This window comes from Gorilla gorilla, chromosome 19, assembly GCF_029281585.2.
Source record: "Gorilla gorilla gorilla isolate KB3781 chromosome 19, NHGRI_mGorGor1-v2.1_pri, whole genome shotgun sequence".
NCBI lineage: Eukaryota > Metazoa > Chordata > Mammalia > Primates > Hominidae > Gorilla > Gorilla gorilla.
In genome coordinates, this window is record NC_073243.2 from 111,396,584 (window position 1) to 111,418,812 (window position 22,229).

The following is a 22,229-nucleotide window of genomic DNA, read 5'->3' on the forward strand; positions in this document are numbered from 1 at the left end:
CAGTCTGGAAGTGGAGCCGTTGAGTCTGGGATCTAGTGTGTCTTTACATTCATCAGATGATGCCAAGCAGTTTCCCAAAGGGATTAAAGCCATTCGCCCCCACAGTTTCCTGTTGACCCACATCCTTGCCGGCACTAGCCACTGTCAGCCTTTGCAATGTCTTAGCCCTTTGTAAGGCTGTGTGGAAGCCTTATGATTTGCATTTTCCTGGTCATACTAACAAAGCTGAGTGCTTCCCACCGAGCACTGGGCACTTGGATACCCTCGTCCCTGAGGGGCCTGTTCAAGTCAGCTGCCCTTTGTGGATTGAGTTTCTATTGATTTGTAGAGGTCCTTTATATATTCTGGAGACAAGCCAACATTTGTTGAGCATAGCAAACATCTCCTGCCCTGGGGTTTGCCTTTTCACTCACTCGATGATATTTTTTCAAGGAACAGAAGTTCTTTCTTTTAATCTGGTGCCTTCTAAGAATCTTTTCCTGCAGGGCAAGGCTTTCTGTGTCCGTGTAACAAATTTCCCCCACGCCAAGAACATCAGAAATTCTTTTGCATTACCTTCCCGAAGCTTCTCGATCTGATCTGGAGAACACAGCCCTTTAGCATGCAGACGCAGCTGAACCTTCCCTTAAATCAGCAAATTCCCGTCAGCTGACTTCCTCACACCAGCCATGTATGCAGCCTTCATTTTCTCCACCTAAAAATGGGCAACCAGAGGCTGGATGGGTCTCAGAAGGCAGGTGCTGTTGGCAGCCCTGGCCTAACACCCACCCTGGCTTAGGTGGACCCCCAAGGGCCTCTGGAGCCCCCTGTGGCCTCTCAGTGCCACCTGAGGGCCTCGAAGACTTTGTTCCCCGTGAGGGGTGCTGAGCCTCTGGTCCCACCTGCTGTGTCACTCTTTCCAGAGGCTTCTGACAATTGACACAGTCCGGGGTTAACACAACAGGGACGCATTCCCCCATCGTCCTGGAGACCAGAAGCCCAGCGTCCAGGCATCTCACAGGTCAGCTTCCTCTGGAGGCTTGGTGGGACGCTCCCTACCTCTTCCAGCTCCTGGTGGCTCCAGTTGTCCTGGGTGTGTGGCTGCATCACTGCAGCCCCAGCCTCATGGCGACTGTGTTAGTCCGTGTGTGTTGCTGTAACAGCACCAGGCATGGTAATTTATGGAATGATATGTTCACTTCTCACAGTTCTGGGGGCTGGAGAGTCCAAGATCAAGGCACCTGCAGTCTTGGCGTCCGACAAGGGCCCTTCTCTGCTTCCAAGACAGGGCCTGGTTGCCATGTCCTCATGCCCCAGCCCTTTGATAAGGCACTCGGTCATTCCCAGGAGCCTGGCCCCCATAGCTCAATCTCATCCCCCAAAGGCTCTGTTAATGCCACCACAATGGGGATTAGGTTCCAGCGTGGATTTTGGAGGGGATGAATTCAGCCTGTAGCACCTTCTTCTCTTCTCTCTGTGTCTTCTCTTCTGCCTCTTCTAGGTAGAGACACTCACCATTGGATTTAGGGCTCAGCTGTGGATAATCCAGGATGATCTCATTTCCAGATCCTTTCTCCAAACAAGGTCACGTTCACAGGTTCTGGGGATTAGATGGGGCCACTGTTGGCCCAGAGCTGGCCTGGTCCCAGCTGCCTGCAGGTGTCCTGGACCTGGATCCCCGAGGGTAACCCAAGGGCAGTGAGTGGGCTGTGGCCGGGCAGGGCAGGGTCCTCGTGCGTCTGGCACTTAGTGAAGCTGCACTGGATGAGGGACCAGCCCCTGGTTCTGCAGTGTTCTGTAACCTGCTCTGCCCCCGTGAGAGCCTCGGCTGTTTTCTCCTGTTTTTTCCTGTAACCCATTGTGCCTCCCGTGAGAGCCCCGGCTGTGTCCTCTAACCTGCTGTGCCCCGCGTAAGAGTCCTTGCTGTCCCCACAGAAGGTGCCTTTAATGGAGGCAGGTCCCACAGCATCTGCAGCCGCCGAGTCTCCGACATGGTTGATGGGATGAGCCGGCCGGGATCTCTATTTTATTCCCTTTTGGGATGCTCTGTTGGTGGAATGTCCTGTGTCATGCTTTAGAGAAATGGTGTTGGCCCAGATGGTGGGCACTGGCTGGGCATGTGGTTTAACTCTCACTTGGGCCTTGGACAGCCATCTCAGACCCGTATCAGTCTCCGCCGCAGAGTCCTTTGCAGAGTCTGGGAGCCCCCTTGCCCCTCTGTCCTACGGTGGCTGCGGAGGTGCGCCGGGTCCCCCAGCACTGCCAGCCCGCCTGCGCCACGCTCGAATTCTCGCCGGGCCTCAGCCGCCTCCCTGCTGAGCAGGGCTCGGGACCCTCTGCCCGCCGTGCCGAGGCCGCGCCCCCCCTCCCCCGCCCCGCCCCCCTCCCCCGCCCCGGGCTCCCGCGGTGCTGGAGCCTCCCCGAAGGGCGCCGCCCCCGCCGGGTCCCATGGACCGCCCAAGGGCTGAGGAGTGCGGGCGCGCGGCGCAGTAGTGGCGGGCAGCTCCACCTGCTGCGGGGCGCGGGATCCGATAGAGAAAGCTAGCTAGACTCCTCCGTGGAGTGGGGTCTTGGAGAACTTTTATGTCTAGCTAAAGGATTGTCAATGCACCAATCAGCACTCTGTCAAAACGGACCAATCAATGCTCTGTAAAACGGACCAATTAGCTCCCTGTAAAATGGGCCAATCAGCAGGATGTGGGTGGGGTCAGATAACGGAATTAAAGCGGGCAGCCGGAACGCCCTGCGGCAACCTGATTCTATTCTCTTCTCCACTGTGGAAAGTTTGTTCTTTTGCTCTTAGCAATACATCTTGCTGCTGAGTCTGGGTCCGCGCCGCTTTTGTGAGCTGTAACATTCACCAGGGAGGTCTGCAGCGAAGGTCTGCAGCTTTGCTCTTGAGGCCAGCCAGACCACGAGCCCACCGGAGAGAACGAACAGCTCCAGACGCGCTGTCTCTGAGAGGTGTAAGTAACACTCACCACTAAGGTGTGAATTGAAGCCAGCGAGACTAGGAACCCACGGGAAGGAATGAATAACTCCAGAGGCGTCACCTTGAAGAGCTGTAACACTCACTGCGAGAGTCCGCGGCTTCATTCCTAAAGTCAGCGAGACCACGAACCCACCAGAAGGAAGAAACTCCAGACGCATCTGAACATCTGAAGGAACAAACTCCAGGTACGCCATGTTTAAGAACTGTAACACTCACTGCGGGGGTCCGCAGCTTCATTCTTGACATCAGCGAGACCAATAACCCACCAATTCCAGACACACTGCGTCCGGTGCTGCAGGGGGAAATGCACAGACTCAAAACTGCCAGCTTTGTTCTGATTGGGAGCTCTGCCTGCCTGACACGCGGCCTGGGCTGAGAAGAGTGGGGCGGTTCACAGGGAGAGTCCCGCGGAGCAGGAGTGCTGTGCGATGATAATGAAAAACAAGAACCGTCTGCCAAAGAGCTGTGCTGCGCTCAAATGGGGTCTGAAATAAGGAATGGGGTCTGAGCCGCCTTGTTCCTTGGCCCTGTTTAATGGCGAAGCACCTTCTCGGCAGGAGGGCAGGGCTCCCGGGTCCTAGGAGACCCCTTGGTGGGACAGGAGGGCTGGGTGAGCTCCACAGGAGCTCTGTCCACTCCTTCCGCTGTGAGGGTGGCTTTTGCTTCTGGGGCTTCGGGTCGCTGTCGTCTTTGATGTTGCTGTCCCGTTCACCAGCGAGGGTCTCTGGAGCTGAGAGCTGTCCAGGCTGAATGCCCAGTGGGCAGTGTGAGGCCAGGAGCACACTGTGTGGGCCCAGCAGGTGCCTTGCAGTGGAGATTCCCCTCAGTCCTGCTGGCCAGGGGCCTACCCGGTCTCCCTTGGGGCTGTGCCATCCCTGTGCTTCAGATTTACTGGGGGGCTGCTTCTCCCTGGTCCTGATCCCCTGCACTCCCTCAGTCAGCGACCTGGGACCAGGTCATGATGGAGCACTGGGCGTTGCAGAGGGGCCATCCCAGGGCTTCGGTGCCAAGGTGGGACCTGTGGCCATGGGACATTGGAGGGTCCATCAGGCCCTCAGGAACTTTGCCACCTGCAGGTGCGAGAGGGTCCCGTTCTGGCAGTGGGGTCTGGCCCTGGGGTTTCCTAAACAGGAGTGGGGTTTAATGACAACAGTCTCCAGGGACTCTGGGCAGGATTGAAGGCTGTGATGGCAGCCGGCCCGGGGTGGAGGGTGCTCCCCCTGGACAGGACTTGGGCGTAAAGGTTCTGAAGAGCCCAGCGGCAGTACACCCAGCTGAGCCTGCGGAGGCCAGGGTATCCGCATGGGAATCTGCCCATGGAGAGAAGACCAGGGACCCCCAGGGTTGCCCAGCATGCACGCCCACCTGCAGGGCCTGGGACAGCTCCTGTCACCAGCTGAGAGATGCCTGAATACTGCTGAGTGCCTTGGCCCCCACCCCCCAACCTGTTTCCCAATCAGCTTGTAACACGGTGTGCTCCTCACAGCTCCCTGGATGCCAGTGCCCCGAGGGCATGGAAGGAAGGGGTTGGTGAGAGGCGTCTGAGCCAGCATGGCCCCTGCCAGGGGCATCCTGCAGTCACAGCACGTTGGACTCCTGGGCAGTGTCTCCAGGGGTAGAGGGAGAAGCTCCCACCCAGGCCCCAGGCCTCCAAATCACCAGGGAACCCACTGTCATCCCTGAACAGGGAGTTCTCCAGGGCACGAGCGTCGGCCCCTGCCAGGCAGAAGCACGCAGGGCTCCTGGGAACCTGAGTTAACAGAAGGTTTGGGTTGAATGTGTGGTGTGCGTGCCTGATGCTCCCAGCCTGGTCACTTCCTGAGGAATGCTTGCCCTCGGGTTCTGGTGGAATCCAATTGGCTGCCATCACAGAGTCTTTCTCCGCAGAGACAGGTTCTCCCTCGGGCTGTGCCTGCATGAGGCCATCGGGTGTGAGGGAGATTGGGAGGGGGCTGTACCCCTTCAAGGATGAGGAGACTGAGGCGCAAGCAACTGTCCCACCATGGGCACCTGCCTGCGAGCGAGCTCTGGGGGTCAGCGGGTGCAGCTGGAGAAGCTGCTGGTGGCTTTTCCAGAGCAGGTGGAGCTGTCAGAGGTCACGCCCTGGCCTGGTCCAGCCCAGCACAACCCAGGGGGCCTGCAGGACACTTGTGACCAGGACAGAGGTTCTCAGGGAGGCCAGAGCCTGAGCAGGGCCGAGGGCTGGCTCTGAGGTCTCAGGCCCCAGGGAGTGGTGATGAGCTGAGAGGGTTGGTAGCTCCCACTGAGTCCGTGGCTCCTGCCTCGAGACCTCTGACCCGGCATTGCTGATGATGTGAGCACGGCCTGTCCACCAGCCTCCTCTGCCAGCAAGGCTCAGCCACCCCACAGCCATCCACGTGGAGAGTAGTCGTGTAGGCTCTGTCGGCGCCACCCCCGCGTGGGCGTGGGCAGTGAACAAGGGAGCACCCAGGCTGCTGCTACCTTTAAAACAGCAGCTGGCCCTAGTGAGAGAGACCCCAGGCCCTAGTTACAGACTCCAGGCCCAAGGGGCAGACCCCTGGCCATAGTGACAGACCCCAGGCCCTAGTTACAGGCTCCCGGCCCAAGGGGCAGACCCCTGGCCGTAGTGACAGACCCCAGGCCGTAGTTACAGGCTTCAGGCTCAAGGGCAGACCCCTGGCCCTAGTGACAGACCCCAGGCCCTAGTTACAGGCTCCAGGCCCAAGGGGCAGACCCCTGGCCCTAGTGACAGACCCCAGATCCTAGTAACAGGCTCCAGGCTCAAGGGACAGGTCCCGGCCCTAGTGACTGACAGACCCCTGGTCCTGGTGAGCACCCCCTGGCCCAAGTGCGAGACCCCTGTTCCTAGTGACAGAGCCCTGGTCGGTCCTAGTGCCTGGCCCCGCTTACTGATGCCACATGGACACCCGGGTTTCCAGCCCCTGGACAGCTCCATGATCAGAGGCTGGGGCTGCTGTTTCCCCAGCCCTGTCAATTCTGTTCTGGCAGGTTTTCTGTAAGTTTGGCTTTGGGCAGTCCAGCGTCCAGTCTGAAGGCATTTCCCAGGAGATTCATTCTGACAAATGGTGCCCAGGTGATTTTTCGTGGGGCCTCTTGGGAACAGGGACAGCCCGTGGGGTTGGGGCAAAGGTGGCCTGGGGTGTCTGGGACGAAGCCCCGCCTAGGTGGCCGAGTCCTTGGAGCTGGTGACACACCTGGGACAGGGATTCCCTGGCCAGCGAGGATGCTTCGTTCCCTAGGACAGCCACCCTCTGGGGTCTGCCTTTGTCTGCCCCACTCTGGGGTCTGTGGTGCCACCTCTGCCCTCATCTTCTGTCCTCTCCAAGCCTGTTTTGAAGATGCCAGTTGGACAACACAGTCTTGCCCACACCCATGGGTGAGCCCGTAGGCACTGTCCTCCTGACTGCCTGGGGAGGTGCTGCAGGTGTGTGGGAGTGGGGTGGGCTCAGTCTCCAAGCAGGTCCTGGCCCTGGGGGTTGGGGCGTGAGTGGGGTGGGCTCAGCCTCCAAGCAGTTCCTGGCCGGGCCCCACTTGGGCTCCCATGGGGTTTGGCCAGGGAAGGGGCATGTGCTGTGAGCAGGCACCTGGGTCGGGGCAGGGCTGGGCACGTCCCTCCTACCAGGGAGGTCCCGGCCAGTGGGAGAGGGTGCAGGTGCACACCTGGATGCAAGCCACAGGCCTGGGAGCACAGGGCACAGCTGAGATGGTGGGCACAGGCCTGGGAGTGCAGAGCCACCCCCTGGAGGTTCAGGGCACACACGTGGAGATGCTGGGTACACACCTGGGAGCTTGTCCTTTGACCCCAGGTGAGCAGTTTGTCTTCCTGGAGTCTCTTCTGCTACACAACCTTCTTTTCCCTCATGGTGAAAGAGCAGAGCCTCTGGGGGAAACGGTGTGAGGGTCTGCGCCCAGGGCTCAGGTGCGCTGTACCCAGAAAATGGGAAAGTGGAGGACACCTGTCCAAGGAGAAGCAGCTGGCACAGCTGCATGCCATGCTCGGTGGAGAACGCCAAGGTAGAGGCGCTCGCCCAGGCTCGTTGTCCGTCTGACACCTCCTCATTCTCTTAAAACTAAATGTATTCTTATTACCGTCATTGTGGAAACAGCACGTGGGTCTAATGAAGTGATCCAGACAGTGCATCTCCCATCTCCTCTACTCCTGCTCCGTGTTTGTGGCCCGTGTCCTGCTCCTCCAGACCCAGCAGCAGCCTGGCTGTCTTCCCACAGTGGCATGTCGCACCTAATTCATTCTGTCATTTTTAGTTTAAAAACCTTTTAAAAAATATTTTATTAAACTAATGCATGTTTGAGGTAAAACACAAGAACCTAGAACAGTGAAGCTCGGATGGGCTCTGAGGCGAGTCCCCATGTGAGACCCCTCAGCACACAGCCCACGCAGAGGCGGGCTTTGGAAGCATTTCTGGCAGCTGGCGTCTGAGGTCAGCACTGCTCCACCCCTTGGTGCAGAAAGGCCAGGGCTGAGTTGGGACGGGTTCCACTTTTCCCTCCTGAACTGCGAGGGCCTGGTTCTCAGCCCTCCCAAGCACCCATGGACTCACTCCCGTGTGACGGCCATGGGTTCCTGCATCTACTCCTTCTTCTCGGCTGTTGATGGCTGTCACCCTCGTCTTCCTGGGAAGCCCAGTCACCAAGCACTTCTGCAGGGTGCGTGGCCACGTCTCTGAGCTCACACCCACTGCAGGTGGCCTTGCTCCCCTCAGCCTGAGTGGGACAGTGGACATGGGTATCCAAGTCCCAGCCTGAAGCATTTTTCCTCAGAACATTTGAAGCCAGTGTCTGTCTTCAGTAGATCTGGCGATGGCCTGACCCCTGTTCCTTTCTGCCCCTGGGCCTTGGGTGTGGCCTGTGTGTTCTCGCCATCTGCACTGCTGCCTCCTGGCTGCGCTGCTGCTGGGACCTCCTGCACGGCCCCATCCTCCACTTCTCCACCTCTGCTGGGTCCCTCCCGTGCAGACAGCTGCATGGACACTGCTCCTGCCGGCCCTTTCTCCCTCAGCCACTCACACCATCTGCTAATGGGACAGCTCACTCTTCCCTCCAAACCATGGCCTTGGCTCAAGAGCTTCCTTGTTTCTGGAATGTTCTTTCCTCCAGCTCCAGGTGTTGGAATTCTGCCTGGTCTGGGTCTCCTATTGAAGGACGCCCTCCACTGGGAAGGATCCTCTTGCCTTCACCACTTGTCTTCACCAACCCCTGCTCCCCTCTTCCTCTTGGGGCTGTTGTGGTTGTTGATACTTTTTTTTTGTTGTGTTTGACACACTCCTTGTTCTCACCCTCTAACACAGTTCTCAACCACAGCACTTTCATCCCTGGAGATGTTTGGCAGTGTCCAGAGGCGTGTTGATGGTCCCACTGGGGTTGGGGGTGCTGCTGGCACCAGATGGTAGGGAGATGCCAGGGGTGCTGCTCCACACCCTATGGGACACTGCACAGTACACCTGGCCTGCGTCCCCCACAGCGAGAGCTGGCCCTGGGCAGGCGTGGTCCCTGCGGTGTGTGTTGGTTGGGATCCTCCACAGTGACAGACAATGTGCTCTGCCCACGTTTCCACAGAGCTCTTTTGCTTATGGAGCTCACCCCTTTGCAGAGAGCTCATTTCCCTGTGGTCTTTGGCCTGCAGAAGTAAAATGAGGGGTGGCCAATTGCACCCCTGCTGGTTACACATGGAAAACTCAGGAGCGAGAATTTTGTGGAGAGCAAGTGAGGTGAGACTGGGGTGCTGGCTGCCAGCCAGGCGGTCCCTCAGCCCCTGGAGAAGCGGGGTGGGGCCTGCACACCGAGTCCTTCCAGTGAGTCCAGTGATGCTCTTTCTCCTCTTCCTCCCAGTCACCTTTCTCTCCAGTGCCACTACTGCGCTTTCGATGCAGAATAATTCAGTATTTGGCGACTTGAAGTCGGATGAGATGGAGCTGCTCTACTCAGCCTACGGAGATGAGACAGGCGTGCAGTGTGCGCTGAGGCAAGTGTCGGCCCCGGGGAGCCCTTGGCTGCTGTGCAGCTTGAGCTGCACCCTGGTGTGGGACCCGGAGCCCCACATGTGTGTGGGTGGGGAGAGGGCCATCCCGCAGCCGTCCAGATGGCAGCTCAGGTCTTCCCGTTGCTTTCAGTCATCTACCCAGGTCTGCCACAGGCCAGGTCCTCTGCCCAGGGTCCTCCACACCCTGGAGAGCCGTTTTCCGTTGCCACTCAGCTCTGGCCAGGGTCAGATTCTGCAGCATGTCTGTTCATTCCCCTGGACAGGGCCCTGCACCGACTCCAGCCCAACCCCTGCTCCCTCTGCGGGGAACGTGGCCCCAGGCAATGCTGGGCCATTGGCTGTCAGTGCTGGTCCTGGGGGCCATGTTCCCAGTCCCCGTGGTCTCCCTGACAGTGGGTGGGGCCGGCCCTCCCCAGAGCTGATGGCGCAGGTCCTCCCCTTCTGTGTCCTGCAGATGGACACTCGCTCCGGGAGCCAGTGTTCCATCACCCCAGAAGCCATACTCAACAATGAAGAGCTGGTCTTGCCACCCCGCATCTCCAGAGTGAACGGCTGGTCGTTACCCCTGCACTACTTCCAGGTGGTGACTTGGGCTGTCTTCGTGGGCCTTTCCTTGGCCACCTTCAGGATCTTCATTCCCCTCCTGCCTCCCGCATGGAAATACATCGCCTACGTGGTATCCTCTTCATCGTGGCATGGTCTAAGCGGGAGGGATTCCTGGAGGACCCTGCGATGGACTTGGCTGTGGGGTCTGGGCCATGGCTGCCCGGTGGCACCAGTCACCTGCCCTGGGCCAGACTATGTCCCCCGAGCCTGCAGGTGGGCCCAGTGGTCATTCGTGCTCTGTGCAGCCCCTGCTCAGGGTCAGGACAGGACAGCTGCTGACCCCACATCAGGACATTCCTGCGTGGCCCATGGTCGGGTGGACAGAGCAGCCACTGACCCTATGTCAGACCGTTCCCGCATGGCTCAGGGTCAGGTTGCACAGGGCAGCCGCTGACCCCATGTCAGGCCATCTGCTCCCATCTCCCAGCAGGTGGGGGACCCGGTTCTGCTCCCATCTCCCAGCGGGCAGGGGGCCCGGGTCTGCTCCCATCTCCCAAAGAGGGGGAGGCCCGTGTCTGCTCCTGTCTCCCAGTGGGTAGGGAACCTGCATCTGCTCTCACCTCCCATCAGGCGGGGGCTCATGTCTGCTCCCATCATCTTCCAGCAGGTGGGAGCCTGTGTCTGCTCCCATCTCCCAGGGTGCATGTCCATGGGGCATGTGGGCTCTGCACTACCCCCAGCCGACCATAGCATTCAGTCGAGAAACCCCGGGCCCCCTAGGATCACTGAGACATGGATGTGTGGGGACAAAGGGACCTGGGGACAGTTGGCCTGCCTTCGGTGCCTTGGGGCACTGGAACCATATTTCTGAAAGTAGAATGTGTTATTCCTCACTAAAGCCTTCCTCAGTGGGGAAGTGGTGACACTGTGTCTGGAACTGGTGGGTTCTTGGTCTCACCGACTTCAAGAATGAAGCCGCAGACCCTCGCGGTGAATGTTACAGTTCTTAAAGGCGGTGTGTCTGGAGTTTATTCCTTCTGATGTTTGGATGTGTTCAGAATTTCTTCCTTCTGGTGGGTTCGGGGTCTCCCTGGCTCAGGAATGAAGCTGCAGACCTTCACGGTGAGTGTTACAGCTCGTAAAGGCAGTGCGGACCCAAAGAGTGAGCAGCAGCAAGATGTATTGCAAAGAGCAAAAGAACAAAACTTCCACCATGTGGAAGAGGACCCAACCAGGTTGCTGCTGCTGGCTCGGGCAGCCTGCTTTTATTCCCTTATCTGGCCCCACCCACATCCTGCTGATTGGTCCATTTTACAGAGAGCTGATTGGTCTGTTTTACAGAGAGCTGATTGGTCCGTTTTGACAGGGTGCTGATTGGTGTGTTTACAACCCCTAAGCTAGACACAAAAGTTCTCCAAGTCCCCACAGAGCACTGATTGGTGCATTTACAAACCTTGATCTAGACACAGGGTGCTGATTGGTGTGTTTACAAACCTTGAGCTAGACACAGAGTGCTGATTGGTGTATTTACAATCCCTTAGCTAGACATAAAGATTCTCCAAGTCCCCACCAGATTAGCTAGATACAGAGTGCTGATTGGTGCATTTACAAACCTCGAGCTAGACATAGGGTGCTGATTGGTGTATTTACAATCCCTTAGCTAGACATAAAGGTTCTCCAAGTCCCCACTAGACTCAGGAGCCCAGCTGGCTTCACCTAGTGGCTCCCACACTGGGGGCAGATGGAGCTGCCCGCCAGTCCCGTGCCATGTGCCCGCACTCCTCAGCCCTTGGGTGGTGGATGGGACCGGGTGCGGCAGAGCAGGGGGCAGTGCTCATTGGGGAGGCTCGGGCTGTGTAGGAGCCCATGGCAGCAGGGAGGCTCAGGCATGGCGGGCTGCAGGTCCTGAGCCTGGCACTGCAGGGAGGCAGCTGAGGCCCAGTGAGAATTGAGCACAGCTCCAGCAGGCCGGCACTCCTGGGGGACCTGGTGCACCCTCCACAGCTGCTGGCCCAGGTACTAAGCCCCTCACTGCCTGGGGCCAGCAGTGCTGGCCGGCCACTCTGAGTGCAGGGCCCGCTGAGCCCATGCCCACCCCGAACTCGCGCTGGGTTCCCGCCTGCACCTCTCCCTTCATACCTCCCCGCAAGCCAAGGGAGCTGGCTCTGGCCTTGGCCAGCCCAGAGAGGGACTCCCACAGTGCAGCAGTGGGCTGAAGGGCCCCTTGAGTGTGGCCAGAGTGGGTGCCGAGGCCGAGGAGGTGCCAAGAGTGAGCGAGGGCTGCCAGGGCTGCCAGCATGCTGTCACCTCTCAACACCACTGCGTGGTCCTTGGGCTGGGCCATCCTGGGCAGGTCTCTGGTAAATGGTGAGCGTGGTGTGTATCACTGTGGTGCAGTCAGGGAGGCGTAGGGGCTGGATGCAGAGTGAGCAGGTGCCATGAGGACAGCAGCCTGCCAGCCTGAGTGCCTCAGCCATGGGCAAGGCCATGTCTCTCTTTCCTGAAACTTGTTCCTGTGGCATCTTTCAGTTTATAGAGGTAGAGAGTACAATCAAGCGGACCTGCAGGTGCCAGTCACCTGCTTCAACAGTGAAGCTTTTGCTAACCTTGTTTTATATCTCACACGCATGTGTACCCGAGTAACCTTTAAAAATCTCGGACATCGGGAAGTTTCACCTGTAAATGCTCCAGTTTGTGTCTAACAAACTTTTATTTTTATAACACCATGCTTTGTCTCACTTAAAAATATCTCACTTAAAATTATATATCTCACTTAAAAATTATATAGCCATTTCTTAACATCCTATATTTGTTCTTATCCATATGGCTATTTCCCCAATTTTCGAAACAAGTCTTTCTACAGATGCGTGGCTCACATCAGGAGCCCACGTGCCATGGGGCTGTTGTGTCCCCGAAGCTCCCCTTCCTCCATCCGTTTTGCTCCCAGGCCTTTGACTGGTCAGAGAAACTGATGCCTTTGCCCACAGGAGGCCCCTCAGTCTAGACTTGGCTGGATTTTTCTCCAAGTGCAACAGTCTCCCTTGTGGGAAGGCTTTTGATGATGAGTGCAGTTTCTTTGATAAAAAGCTATTCTGTTTCTCCGTTTTCTTGTTTCTATTTTCATAGTTTGTATTTTTCTTCTTCTTTTTTTTTTCCCCCCCCGAGATGGGAGTCTCACTCTTGTCACCCAGGCTGGAGTGCAATGGTGTGATCTCGACTTGCTGCAACCTCTGCCTCCTGGGTTCAAACAATCCTCCCGTCCCAGCCTCCTGAGTATCTGGGACTACAGGTGTGTGCCACCACGCCTAGCTAATTTTTGTATTTTTCAGTGGAGACAGGATTTCGCCACATTGGCCAGTCTGGTCTCGAACTCCTGACCTTGTGATCCACCCACCTCAGTCTCCCAAAGTGCTGGGATTACAGGCGTGAGCCACCGCACCTAGCTCATAGGTTGTGTTTTTCAGGAAATTGGAGTATTTCATGTAATTTGGCATATTTCTTGGAATATAGGTGTTTACAGTGTTTCCTGCAATCCTTTTCTCATCTGTAGGGTCCGAGTGCTGTGCCCCCCTTCCTCACTATCCTGGCCATTTGTGTCTTCCTCCCTCTTCTTCATCAGTCTTCCTGGGGCTTATCCCTTTTATGGATCTTGAAAAGAGTCAGCTTTTTAATTATTAATTTTCTCTATTGTTTGCCTGTTTTTATTCTACTTAAAAAAAAATTCTGCTTTTATTTTTACTACTTCCTTCAACTGACCTTGGGTTTACTTTGCTCTTTTTTCTATCATCTTAAGACGGAAACTTAGGTCATTGATTGTAGACCTTTCTTACTTTTTAATGTGTGTTTAAAGCTATGTATTTTCTGTGAGCACACACACAGACTCAGGCATGCACAGACACACAGCGCCAGTAAGGCTTTTGGCCTCTCATTCAACCACCCCATCTGGCTTAGTGATTCAAGGGTGTCTCCCCAGGGATTTGGGGCTCTGTCTCTGGGTCTTGGGGTGCCTTGTGCAGCTAAAGTTCCCTTGGGAGGTCAGGCCACACCCTATCTACAAGTCTGAAATGGGCTGGGCCCAGCTGGTCTCGCAGAGAGCCTTGGCAGGGGTCCAAGGATATGCTTTAGTGAGAGACGTGGGTGCTGACTGTGGCATACACTCATCCTGGGCGCTATCTTGCTCCATCCCTCTTGCAACCTGCGTCTTGTTTGTAGGTGGCTGTCTGGGGCTGTGAGTGGCCATCTGAGGTTGTGAGTGGCCTTCAGGGGCTGTGAGTGGCCATCCAGGCCGTGAGTGGCCTTCAGGGCTGTAAGTGACCATCTGGGCTGTGAGTGGCCATCCAGGGCTATGAGTGGCCATCCAGGCTGTGAGTGGCCATGCAGGGCTTTGAGTGGCCATCTGGAGCTGTGAGTGGCCTTCCAGGGCTGGGAGTGTCTGTCTGGGCTGGGAGTGTCTGTCTGGGGCTGTGAGTAGCCATCTGGGGCTGCGAGTGACCGTCTGGGGCTGGGAGTGACCATCCGGGACTGGGGATGGCTGTCCGGGGCTGGGAGTGTCTGTCTGGGGCTGGCAGTGTCTGTCCAGGGCTATGAGTGGCCCTCCGGGATTGCGAGTGACCGTCCAGGGCTGGGAGTGTCCATCTGGGACTGGGAATGTCTGTCTGGGGCTGTGAGTGGCCGTCCAAGGCTGGGAATGTCCGTGTGGGACTGCAAGTGGCTGTTGAGGCTGGGAGTGTCTGTCTGGGGCTGTCAGTAGCCTTCTGGGCTGTGAGTGACTGTCTGGGACTTCGAGTGACCGTCCGGGGCTGTGAGTAGCCGTCCAGGGCTGGGAGAATCTGTCTGGGGCTGGGAGTGTCTGTCTGGGGCTGTGAGTGGCCGTCCAGGCTGTGAGTGGCCATCCAGGGCTGTGAGTGGCTGGCTGAGACTGTGACTGGCTGGCTGGGACTGTGAGTGGCTGTCTAAGGCTCTGAGTTGAGTGGCTGTCTGGGGCTGTGAGTTGAGTGGCTGTCTGGGGCTGTGAGTGGCCATCTGGAGCTGGGATGACTGTCCAGGGCTGGGAGTGGCCATCTGCACTGTGAGTGGCTGGCCGGGACTGTGAGTGGCCGGCTGGGACTGTGAGTGGCTATCCAGGGCTGTGAGTTGAGTGGCCATCTGGGCTGTGAGTGGCTGTCTGGGGCTGGGAGTGACTGTCTGGGGCTATGAGTGGCTGTCTGGGCTGTGAGTGGCTCTCTGGGCTGCAAGCGGCCATCCAGGGCTGTGAGTGGCTGGCCGGGACTGTGAGTGGCTCTCCAGGGCTGTGAGTTGAGTGGCCCTCTTGGCTGTGAGTGGCCATCGTGGCTGTGAGTGGCCAGCCAGGACTGTGAGTGGCTGCCCAGGGCTGTGGGTTGAGTGGCCGTCTGGGGCTAGGGGTGGCCATCTGGGCTATGAGTGGCCATCTGGGGCTAGGAGTGGCCGTCTGGGCTGTGAGTGGCTGTCCAGGGCTGTGAATAGAAGACTTTGTGTCCCCCTGTCTGCTCCGTGGCCTTCCCAATCCTAGGGGATTTAGGGAAGCAGTGCTCTCTTCCCAAGAGGCCTTTTCTGAGAGGCCCTGAGTGTGCCCAGTCACCAGAGTGGGGGTTCCATGGGGTTCTAAGGCCTGGACACACATGTGGGGGTTCAGGCTTCTACCATGGGAGGTGCTGGAATGTGGCAACCCATGTGTCCACCCGGCACACACTGCCAGCCTTGCGCGCCTCCACTCATCAGGAGGACAGATCATAGTTCTGAGTAGTGGCCTGTCTCTGCCAGGCCCAAGGTGTGCCCTGTGGCCCTGCTGGCATTCCCCCAAGATCCCCTGCCATTGGCCCAGCTTCTGCTGTGGCCCAGCCTCCGAGTTCTCCACCTACATCCCTGAGTCCCCATACCCCCAAAGCCTGGGTCCTAGATGGCCTCCCCCACCTCCAGGGCCCAGAAATCCACAGACCCACATCGCTGCATGGCAGCCCCATTGGCCCCGGGTGTCCTGCAGTGAGGGATGAGGATGTCACTAAAGCCTACAGTCACTAACCCTGTGCTGCACGGCCCACCTCCCTGCTCTAGCACATGCCCTCCAGACATGGGTGTCCTCCTGTATTGCACCTTCATGGCAGGTGAGAAGACAGGCTGTGATCGGACCATGGCCGAGGCAGTCCATGTCAACATTCTCCAACAGCCCCCAGATGTGCTTGATAGGATTTTTAATCCAGAATCCGGCCAAGGTTCTGGGACGGATGTTGCGACGGAGTCTCTTGGTGTGTTTAGGTCAGCACAGCGCCCGCCTGCCTTTTCCTGGCAGCTGCTGGTATCTCCTTGACCACAGCGTCAAGGCATATCCAGACCAGTGTCTTGCTCCACCACCTGGGGGTCTGTGTGGTTAAGGCTGAGCAGTTTCAGAAGAACGCTGCACAGGTGGTGGTGGCCTGTCCCGCTGCACTGTCAGGAGGCCCTGTAGGTGGGGACGCAGCGGTTCCTTGGGAGGGTGGGCCGGGTCCCTGCCCCTGCCTGTCCAGAGTGGTGCACATGTGGACTCTGAGTCTCAGGCATATCGCTTTTTGTTGCAATCCTCGTCTGAATCACAGTTATGCTAGGGGTGTAAAATGCTGTGTTTGCATCTGCGATTCCACCGCAGGGCCCAGTGCATGCTCTGCAGAGGAAGGTGCCCTCCCCTGCTGCTTTGGCCACCATCTGTCTCTCTCCCTCAGCATCACCAGGTGGCCACGGCGTGTCCTGGGGCTGCCATCACAAAGCACCAAAAACCGGGTGCCTGCAACAGCAGACATATCTGGTCTCACAGTTCTGGGGCCCGGGGTCTGGAATCGGGTGCTGGCTGCATGCCGCTCCCCCTGAAGCTGCTGGAGGGGATGGTTCTGGCCGCTCTCTGTGGCTCGTCTTCTCGTGTTCACACCGTCTTTTCTCTGCGTGTGTCTGCTGCCGTTGGGTTCCCGTTTTTGTAAAGACGCCAGTCATTGGAGTAGGGCCTACCCGAAAAGACCTTGCCCTGACAGGATTATCTGCAAAGACCCTATTTCCAAGTGAGGCCACATCCACAGGTGCTGTGGGTTAGGGCTTGGACCTATGTGGGGGATCGAGTCGACCCTCCACACCTGGCTGTTTCCTTATGTGCTAGTAGAATCCCTTCTCTCCACTCTTCCTTTGGCCCGTGGCTCGGCCACGCATGCCTCTGAGCTGTCACCTGCTCTCTGGTAGGTGAACCCTCTGTGGCTCCCCTGTACCCCCCACTCCACACCTGGATCTCCATTTCTAAAGGAGCCCTTGGTGCCCCAGCCCTTGTCCATGCTGCCCCTCCCGCTGGCCGGCGCTGGGCTCAGGACGGCATCCCCAGCTGCACTCCCCATGCCTGCGCCTCAGCGACCCCCTCGGGCCCCTTGGCCAGCAGCATGTGGCTTTGCATTGTGGCCACTGGAGGGTGCCTGTGCTATCCGGCACCTGCAGGGACCTGGGTGGCTCTGGGAAGTGACCTCCCAGGCCCCGTGGCTGCAGCCTCTGACCCCAAGGGAGGTCAGTTGCAGGGTAAGGGATGCTGTGTTGTGGAAAGTGGGGAAGAATTGGAATAAAGACCCCAGGTTAGGCGGACATTTGAGTGCCAGGCTTGGCCAACCGTCCAGCGGCCGCGTGTATGGGCCCTTCCAGAGCATGCCTCAGTGCCCGCGTGCCCGCGTCTGTTCTGCTGCAAAGGGAAACAGGCTCCGCCGCAGCCGCAGCATCTGTAGGGCCTGTTGTGTGGAATGGATTGCAATCTGTAACTCTGTTTAATCTGGAGAAATCTCTTCCCAGCAAAGTCCCTTGCTGTGGCCCAGGGCAGCACGAGCTTGGTAGCTGCAGTGGAAGATTCACCAACATGGAGTGGCGCTGCGCCTTCAGTGGCACGTGTCAGCTTTGAACCCCGCAGGGATTGATAAGACGACAAGACGTGAACGCGCCGGGCCCCAGGAGTAGGGGCTGTGGGCTCGCTCTCCACCTCCTCTCTTTTCCTGCCTGCAGAACAGGGCGGGGGAAAGGTTAGCAGTGTTACAAAGGGCGCGGGGTGTGTGCTCTGGGCTGGCGCTGCGGGACCGTTTATTTACAAAATACAGATTGTTGCTAGGGGAGGTTCCAGCATAGCTGTGGTTCTCATGACAGCTTGAGACCGAAACTTCCAGAAGGCAGGCAGTTTGGGTGATGAAAGGGAGACACTTACTCTATTTCTTTTACTTTTTATTGCTCATTGGAACATAAAACATTACCGGGATAAAATTAAATGTGAAAGTAGAAGCAGAGAAAATTGAGAACACGGTGCTCCATGTCATCTCTATCCCGGGGCTCCCCGCCAGCTCAGGAAGGGTTACCCGAGTGGGTGATGGGCAGAGTGGCTAGCTGGGTCAGTCTGGGCAAAACATAGCCAAATTAAGGTCACCAGCATCATTCCTATCGGTGACGGATGTCCCAGGAGGACGACCCAAGCCCAGCCGCGGAGCGCGGACCTCACTGGCCAAAATGCGGCCGATGGACAGCAGGGCACCCTAGTGTGCGGTGAAAGATTTGCTTCAACCTGGTTCTCATGAAAAAAGCTTTGAGTCCCAGGGAGCTCTCCAGGTGAAGACACTGCCCTGGAATCTTGGGGGGGGGGGTCCCTTGCCAGCTGAACCCTTGTTTCTGGGTGGACGCCTTCAGGGTGACTGCCTGGCCACGGTGCCTGCAGGTTTGGGGACTGGCTCGGGAATGGGCTCAGGCAGCTCCACGGGGTTTGCCTGGCAGGTTCAGGCTCAGGACAGCCCTGAGCTCCTCCACAGGGAAGTCAGTGGGTCCCGGTTGGGGCCACACCATCCCCAGGCTGTCTCTTGGTGGCCCCCTGCAGCAGCACCATCTCCCTGGCAGCGGGCTTCTGTGTGCGAAGCCCGGAGAATGTGAGGCTGCAGTCGGATGTGGCGACCAAGGGCCTGGGAGGGCATCCCCAGCCTGAGCTTCACCTGCTGCTGGTGCAGAGGCCCTGCCTGGCCCCACCCTCCCTGCCACTGGTTTCCAGTGAGGGAAGTGCTGCTCCAGCTCTGCAGAGGAAGGGGCTGCTCCTGGGCCACAGTGCAGCTTCCTGCCTCATCTCATTGTCCTCAGCTGCCACCAATAGCGTCCCAAGGCTCCAGACGAGCTCCCTGTTGCCCCGGTGACCACATAAATAGTGCAGTGTCCCCAGCTCAGCCTGCAGGGAGCGGGTACATGGGGACAACAGCCGGGATGCAGGCTCGGTCATGTCAGTGTCACCAGCTGGACAGTGAGCCCTGTGCCCGGCCCAGCTGACCCACACCCTTTACAGCCCCTGCAGCCTCAGTCCACTCCCAAGTCAGGTGGGGCCCCTGCAGACCTCTCCTCTACCATGGTGGGATTAGAGTGGCCACTGCAGGTGTCTGATCAGCCCTGGCCCCCATGTGAGTCCCCCAGGGCCTGGCTGGCCCCGTTGCTGCACTGCCCAGCTCCCACCACACCCCGGCCTGGGCAGCAGCTCCCCAGTCCCATCCCCTTGGCATCCAGATCGTTCTCGCCTGTCCTCCTTGCAGCCATGTCTGCACACACAGAGTCCCCTCCCCAGCTCACACACACCAGCACCCAGGGCCCGGGGCCACCTGGGTGCCTGGAAGATGCAGGGTGTGTGGTGCATCCTGCTGAGGGATTCGGCACCTGTGTCTGCATTTCGATCGGAACCAGCTTCACACTCAGGCTTCCCATGCATTGCAGCATGCTTGTTACGGGACTCTCACCAGGGAAGGGCTGCTGCATAAAACCCTAACCCCATGCCCCAAGGTGGTGCCAGGATGACGCTGAGGGTGAGCCCAGCAGCAGTGAACCTGTCCCAATGTTGCCTGAGGGGGCTCCGGAGAGGGGCTCTGTCAGGAGGGACAGCAGCCCCCTGGCCTGGTGCAGGACCCGCCCTGCTGGCAGCCTTCCGCTAAAATCCCTGCGTGGCTTTTTGCACGTGGCCAGCACCTTTCTCCTCGCCCCTGGTGCCAAGGAGGACAGCGCCGTGCCCCGCAGGTCGGCAGCCTGCGTTTCCATGCCAAGCTTAGGCCACACTGTGAGGGCCTCTGGGCTGCCCTGCGGACATGGCTGTCAACCCTGAACTCCTGGCTAGAAGGCGGTCCAGGGGCCAGGCAGGGTGATGGGAGGGCCCCGCACTCCACCCCTTCTATTTGGTTGCCATGGGGAGTCTGTTGGTCCCAGGGTGAGAGGAGGAGGGAGCCAGGATCTGAGGGCGGGAGCTGACGTCCCAGGCACGGGGAGCCCAGCTTCTCCTGGCTCCAGGGGACAAGGACCCCCTCCCCAGTGCCCCTGCAGCCAGGCTCCAAGCCCAGAGGGCCCAAGACAGAGGCCCAGGGTCCCTGAGTGAGTCGGGGGTCCCTGAGAGAGTCTGGAGTCCCTGAATGAGTCTGGGATCCCTGAGTGAGTCTAGGGGGTGTTTCCCTGAGCTAGTCTCGGGGAGAGGGTCCATGAGCGAGCTGTCTGGGGTCTAGAGGGAGCAGGTAGGTTGTGCAGCTCCCTCCCTCCTCCCCCTGCTCCTCCTGTCTGAGGCTGTGCTGCTCTCCTAGTGCTCAGGGGTCTCTGGTATGAAAGAACCCAGGCTCCTCCAGGGCCTTTGGGGCTGCATCTGGCTGTGTTTACACCTGGGGTGTCCCTCCTCTGGTCCTCCTCTGTCCCTCAAGCTATAAAGGGTTTTGGGGTCACTGTGCTTGGCTGGGCTGACTGAGCCTCTGGGGGTGCGGTGCATTCTGTGGGGGATTTGCCCTGTGTCCAACAGGGATGAACCAAAAGGGGCATGGGGCAGCCTTCCCAGTCCCTGACTGGCACAGGGCTGTGTGTCCAGGGCCAATGGGTAGCCTCATCTCCTCTAGGCCTGGGTGAGCAGGGCTGTGTGTGCAGGGCTGATGGGTGGCGTCATCTCCTCTAGGCCTGGGTGAGCAGGGCTGTGTGTGCAGGGCCGATGTGTGGCCTCATCTCCTCTAGGCCTGGGCGAGCAGGGCTGCGTGAGCAGGGTCATGTGAGCAGGGCTCAGGTGTGCAGGGCTGGGTGTGCAGGGCTGCGTGAGCAGGGCCATGTGAGCAGGGCTCAGGTGTGCAGGGCTGGGTGAGCAGGGCTGACCAGCGGCCGCGCCTCATCTGGGCCCTTGGGCCTCACGGGGACACCTCGTGCCAGGCTGACCACGCCCTGGGCCAGGTTCTTCTTTGACATGCCAGGTGACCGGGGGGATCTTCTCCTTCCACCTCGTCATCCACCTGATTGCCTCCTGCATCGACCCGGCCGACTCCAATGTCAGACTCATGAAGAACTATTCTCAGCCCATGCCCATCTTCGACAGATCAAAACATGCACACGTGATCCAGAATCAGTTCTGCCACCTGTGCAAGGTCACCGTGTGAGTGCCCGCCCTCGCCGAGGCCCCAAGGTGTCAAGGTCACCTCCAGGGGCCTGGTGCTCAGGTCACTGCTGGCCCTTCAGGGCCCGTGCCATGGCCGCAGCTGATGCTAATGGAGCTTCCAGGGCCCGGCCCTGTGGCTGCCGGTGGATAGCCCCTCATCTCGCTGTGAACTGGGCGCAGTGCCGGGCCGCCCCAACTCCTCCACAGGCAGGGCTGAGACTGGAGGGCTGGGTCTGTCACCTGCAGGTGACCTGCTGCTCCCCTGGAATGAAACGCAGCAGCACTCAGGCATGTTTGGTCCTCAGTGGATTTTGTGCACGAGGTCCCTCCCCTGAGGTCCCAGAGCAAGAGAGCACTGTCTTTCTTGGGGAGTTTCAAGACAAGCCCCTAGGAAAGAGGGAGGTAAGGGTTCCAGTGTCTCCAGGGGCCCTGGAGGCCTCTGTGATGGCCTAGGGGGTGGCTACAGGGCTGCTGTCGGCTGCAAGGGAGGCCCTGTAGGCGCAGGTGGGATCCAAGCCCCCGGCCTCAACTCCTGGCACCATGGGGCAGGCGCGGCCTCCTCCAGGGCCATGACCCAGAGTGAGGCTGGTGTAGGAAGTCTGGTGGAGGGTCTACGCTCAGGGCGGCCACAGACACAGCTCCTCCTGCTCTGTGGCTACCTCTGCCCACAGCTGCCCTGCTTCTCCTGCTCCCCACAGGCCTCAACACCCTCCCCCAGCCTCCCATTCCCTGCTGGACGCCCTCTCCCCAGGCCACACAGGGCTGGTTCCTCCGAGGCACCTGGCTTCCAGTGATGGACCTCTGGCCCTGCCCCAACCTGTGCACTTGGGGCCTGACAGGTGTTCCCCAATTCATCCCTCCGGGAACAAGAAAACCAAACACTGCATTTCCTGCAATAAGTGTGTGTCTGGCTTCGACCACCACTGCAAATGGATCAACAACTGCGTGGGAAGCCAGAATTACTGGTGAGGGGCACAGCAGGGACGGCCGGCACGGGCCAGGCTTGGGGGAATTTGGAAGGGAGGGGTCTGTGGGCAGGGGTCCTCATGTTGAAAGGGTGGAGGGTTCTCTTGGGGCCGCATCCCTGTCCTGATGTGGTGGCGCTTGGTGCCTGCATGCCCCGGCCTCCTGTCTGGCTCTGGGGCTGTGGTGCAGCCATCCCTGGACAAGCTCGTCCGCACAGAGTAAGTTCCTGGAGGTCCCCCGTGGGCACTTGCGGGGCCACGCTGGCTGAGGCCTCCTGACCAGGCTGTCCTGGGCTGGGCTGCCTTCTCTCCACCCAGGCTGAGGCCCATCCA

At 58.8% G+C, this 22,229-nt stretch overlaps 1 protein-coding gene across 11 annotated transcripts in view; it reads left to right on the forward strand.

The window, feature by feature from the left end:
* Nucleotides 1–22,229, forward strand: part of LOC134756444 (palmitoyltransferase ZDHHC11) — an 80,392-nt gene that overhangs the window by 4,589 nt on the left and 53,574 nt on the right. For 2 of the 11 annotated variants that reach the window (XR_010131860.1, XR_010131861.1), the window contains exons 1-5: nucleotides 2,501–8,700; nucleotides 8,822–8,954; nucleotides 9,427–9,648; nucleotides 20,750–20,928; nucleotides 21,630–21,896. Coding sequence is in view for 8 of the 11 variants with exons in the window: in XM_063700871.1 (XP_063556941.1) it covers nucleotides 9,427–9,648; nucleotides 20,750–20,928; nucleotides 21,630–21,896 (668 nt within the window). In the remaining 3 variants the exon portion in view is untranslated. Of the gene's footprint in view, nucleotides 1–1,480; nucleotides 8,701–8,821; nucleotides 8,955–9,426; nucleotides 9,649–20,749; nucleotides 20,929–21,629; nucleotides 21,897–22,229 lie in introns of those variants that run through there. The other 9 variants (XM_063700872.1, XM_063700870.1, XM_063700871.1 and 6 more) reach the window with 8 other exon arrangements.